The 4,959-nt window shown below is 39.4% G+C and overlaps 1 protein-coding gene across 3 annotated transcripts in view; it reads left to right on the forward strand.

Annotated features, from left to right (window-relative positions):
• The window catches only part of nfxl1 (nuclear transcription factor, X-box binding-like 1), a 29,497-nt gene extending 28,291 nt beyond the window's left edge, over positions 1-1,206 (forward strand). For 2 of the 3 annotated variants that reach the window (XM_058762520.1, XM_058762522.1), the window contains 2 exons: positions 432-485; positions 697-1,206. In XM_058762520.1, the coding sequence (XP_058618503.1) occupies positions 432-485; positions 697-891 (249 nt within the window). In that variant the 3' untranslated portion in view covers positions 892-1,206. Of the gene's footprint in view, positions 1-431; positions 486-696 lie in introns of those variants that run through there. The other variant, XR_009268745.1, reaches the window with a different exon arrangement.
• Positions 1,207-4,959: the final 3,753 nt, after the last annotated feature.

Below are 4,959 nucleotides of genomic sequence, written 5' to 3' on the forward strand. Positions count from 1 at the left end.
ACACTTGTGCACATACTACACTTACACAAACTAAAATAAAAACATTGTTTTCTTATAATCATTTTTATCTTTGAAGATGTCAGTTAGGAGGTTTTGTCAGATTTAGTTCACAGCGCTGTCCCTAAAGTAACACACACACACACAGAGTTATGGCTGTGATGCGGGTAAAAGTGTAGAGCGACACAGGAACTGTTGTCATGGAGAAGGGCCATAAAATCCACTGCCGGGTCATTGATTCTTTTGGCTCAGACAGAGAGAGTGTGAAACTATAAAACAGCACAATAACACACACACTTTTCCATCCCAGCTGAGGGTTAATGGACACAGATTCCATTTCACACACACACACACACAAACACACAGCCATCAGCTCAGTGGGAAACTTGGAGAAACAGTTACTGGACAATTAGTTTTGTGTGTGTGTGTTTCAGGCTTGCGCAGCAGAGGAAAGAGCCGCGCAGGAGGGAGAAATGAGAAAACAGCAGGTGAGTCGAGAAACGCATGAATGTCATTGAGATCTGAGAAATGACTGTGATCTGAAGAGCTTTAGCTCATCTCCTCACATCAGCAGGTCAGTGTGAGGACGCTCATGGGTGGGTTAGTGGATAGCAGGATCTTCCTATGATGTCCATCATTGCAGCTGAGAGCATCTCGCTGATGTAGCCTCTGAGGTGTGTGTGTGTGTGTGTGTTTCAGGCTGAACTGGAGGCGTTTGAGAAACGACAGAAAGGTCGGAGGAAGAAGAACAGGAAAGTCACAGAGGTGGAGACAGAGGAGGGGGTGTGGCACAGATATAAGCTCCGCCTCCTGATGCCCATCTGTGGCATCCTGTTGGCCGTGGCGGCGTTCTGTCTGCTGCAGCTGACCAATCAGGAGACGGACAGAGACTGAACGTACCTCAGCAGCTTCCTGAATGTCAACAGTGTTTTCTTTTAGTTTCGCAAACTTTTTTTTCACCCTTTAGTTGACTTGCGTAGATAATTAGAATACTAGTTACATACATATGATTATTTAGTCTTCATTTCATCGTTTGACACAATGGAAACTGTGATTTTCTGATAGATTGTGCCTCACTTTTATTAAAACTGTGAAGTTAATTTAAAGCATCGTGATTTTATTTCCATTATTAAGATAAAATGATTCCATGAGTGACATTTGGGAGATGTAACCTTATAATTGTTAAAAATAAAGACTTTGTCTCAGTGATGTGTCACACACTGATGTGTGCTTGATTGTAAAAAGAGTTGGGATGAGAAGGACTCAAGAATCTGCTGGTTGCACTTTCCGGTGCAAATACAGTGAATGGAAGTGGCAAACTGGACCAAAATAGTTCTTTAACAGTCAGTAGATGAAACGACTGAACCGCTGATGAACTGGATCAGTCTGAATTATTAAGATCAGATGCCTGACTTTATGAATATCATCCTCAAAATGTTCTATCGGCACCCTTGGTAAATATGATCAAAGGCGGCTGTGAAAATTAATCTGCATTGTTAATCCTTTTGATCTTTTATTTTAAAAATTCACAAAAATCTAACCTTTCATTGGATAATAAGAATTTAAAATGTTTTTCTCTAATACACATTGGCCACAATTAACGGCACCCTTTTATTCAATACTTTTTGAAACCTCCATTTGTCAGTTTAACAGCTCTAAATGTTCTCCTGTAATGCCTGATGAGGTTAGAGACACCTGACGAGAGATCAGAGACCATTCCTTCATCCAGAATCACTCCAGACCCTTTAGATTCACAGCTTCTTCTCTTCAGGTCACTCATGTTCTACAGGGTTCAGGTCAGAGGACTGGAACGGCCAGCAGAAGCTTGGTTTTGTGCTCAGTGACCCATTTTTGAGTTGTTGTTGAGGTTTGTGTTTGGATTATCGTACGGTTGAAGATCCAAACATGGCCCATTATAAGATTTCTAACAGAGTCAGACACTTATAGATTTTTTATCTGTTGGTATTTGATAGAATCCATGATGCCATGCGTCTAAACAAGATGTCCAGGACCTCCAGCAGAAATATAGGCCCACAACATCACAAATACAGCAGTATATTTCATTGTACACATGGGGTACTTTTTATCCCTGTGTTCACCAAACCCATCTTGAGTGTTTGCTGCTAAAAAGCTCATTTTTCAGTTTCATCTGAGCATAGAAGCCAGTCCCATTTGAAGCTCCAGTCGTGTCTGATAACCGAATATGCTGGAGTTTGTTTTTGGATGAGCGAGGAGAATGTTTCTTGAAACCCTCCCAAACAACACGTGCTGATGTAGCTGCTGTTTGAGACTCAACTATTTTCAGCAGTTCTCCAGCTGTGGTCCTCGGAGAGTCTTTAGCTGCTCAAACTCTCCTCCTCACCGTGCATTAGGACGATATAGACACACGTCCTCTTCCAGGCAGTTTCATAACATTTTCTGTTGATTGGAAATTCTTAATTATTGTCCTGATGGTGGAAATGGGGATTTTCACTGCTCTAGCTCTTTTCTTAAAGCCACTTCACTAATTTGTGAAGCTCAATTATCTTTTGCTGCACATCAGAAATATATTCTTTGGTTTTTCTCATTGTGATGGATGATTAAGGGAATTTGGGCTTTGTTTTCCCTCCTATTTATATTTCTGTGAAACAGGAAGCCATGGCTGGATAATATCATGCTCATAATCACCCTGGAGTGCTCAAAATTGTGAATATGAATGGGAATATACTTCAGAGATATTTTACTCATAAGAATTTCTAGGGGTGACAATAATTCAATTCAATTCAAGTTTATTTGTACAGCGCTTTTTACGATACAATCGTTGCAAAGCAGCTTTACAGGAAATTAAGTTTCTACTATATATATGCATACACGTACGCACACATGCACATATATATACACATACACGCAGAAGAAACCCAATATATTTAAGTTATGACAGACTTAACTTGGTAATTATGTGTTGTCTGAGGGTTGGCATCCTCCGTGGTCCTCTGAGGGGTTGCCATCATCTCTTCTCAGGTGTTTGGTCATCTCGGATCTTTTTAAGGGTTGGATCCAGACTGACGCTTCAGTAATTCCTAGTTACCTCTGGATGTTAATCCCGTGGCAGAATCAGAGAAACGGATAGAGACATAGTTTGCCCACCCCTGAGCTAGTGCTTCGCGATGGACCATGCAATGTGTCCATTTCACAAGCGGAGCTACTTGCTGAACGCGAGCAGCTAGGCCACGCTCACGCCCCGTCATCGCCTGCGCACCATCCGTGCATAGGCCAACGCGTCGGTCCCAAGCCAAACCATTTTCACGGATTTTTCGCATCCGTAGCAAATATTTTGAGGGGTGTTTTTGACAATTGAGAGCCACCAAATGACGAATATGAAAAAACGAATACAACAGTTTCGGACTCAGTCAGGGTGCAAGGACCTTAAACTTTTGAGGCTCGCGCAGCTTCTCGAGGAGAAATCAAACAAATGAGCGCCGTTTTCTAAAGTCTATGAGCGCAGCACACACAAATAAACTAAACTTTATAGTTTTCCTATAGCTCAAATAGTAGCGCATGGCGCTAGCAACGCCAAGATCATGGGTTCAATTCCCAGGGAAAGCAAGAGCTGATAAAATATAAAAACTGTAACTTGAATGCAATGTAAGTCGCTTTGGATAAAAGCGTCTTCTAAATGCATAAATGTAAATGTAAACTGACATACTGCAGTTAAATTTCAAAATGTGGTGTTTTTATATTTATAACATTTGAATACAGTTTTGCAACATACTGTACATCACACGACCTGACGACCAAGAGAGCTGACAATTGACCATCACTTAATTTACCATCACCTCACCATTGAAAATGTGACACTGATTTCAAAAACTCTTTTTTTTTTTTTTGCTTAACTGATGTAGAAATAACGAAGGAATAGCCCACATCTGTCCATGAAACAGCTTTTGAGTCAATTGTCCAATTACTTATGGTCCCTTGAAAAAGATGGGAGGTACATATTAAAGAGCTGTAATTCCTTAACCTTTCCTCCAATTATGATGAGAATACTCTCAAATTAAAGCTCAGAGTGTGCACTTTAAGCCCATATTCATTATACAACTGTAACTTGAATATGTTTGGTCAGCAGCTAAAATAATAAAAATTGTGCCTGTGTCCAAATATATATAGACCTAACTGTATACAGTATATACAGATATTTGCTTTCTTTTCAGAAGAAAACAATCATCACCCCAGGTATTTATTCAGTGTCTAAATTAGCGAAAAATAAAGCATCAGCAGGTGTTGACATTCCCCAACAGTATAGCAGTAATGTTTTTATGAACTACTTTACTTCCAAGATCGATACTATTTAAGATGAAATTGTAACCATGCAGCCGTCAGCTACAGTATCGCATCAGAGAGTGCACTATAGATTCCCAGAGGAACAATTCCACCCTTTCTTTACTATAGACATGAAATGAAACATGAAAAATAATGAAATGCCTTTTACTGAAAATTGAGTGTTTAATCTTGTCATTTTACATTATTGACACTATTTTCCTATTCTGATATTGGAAAGTTGCTTTGACACAATCTGTATTGTTAAAAGCGCTATATAAATAAATGTGACTTGACTGTAGGAGAGGAAGAATTGTATAAACTTGTTAAATCATCTAAATCAACAATATATATGTTAGACCCTATCCCATCTAAACTACTAAAAGAGGTGCTTCCAGAAGTCATAGATCCTCTTTTGGCTATTATTAATTCATCATTGTCATTAGGATATGTCCCCAAAACCTTCAAATTGGCTGTTATTAAGCCTCTCATTAAAAAACCACAACTTGACCCCAAAGATCTAGTTAATTACAGACCGATCTCAAATCTCCCTTTTCTGTCAAAGATACTAGAAAAGGTAGTATCCTCACAATTATATTCCTTCCTAGAGAAAAATGATATCTGTGAGGAATTCCAGTCAGGATTTAGATCGTATCATAGTACTGA

Source organism: Onychostoma macrolepis, chromosome 23 (assembly GCF_012432095.1).
Source record: "Onychostoma macrolepis isolate SWU-2019 chromosome 23, ASM1243209v1, whole genome shotgun sequence".
NCBI lineage: Eukaryota > Metazoa > Chordata > Actinopteri > Cypriniformes > Cyprinidae > Onychostoma > Onychostoma macrolepis.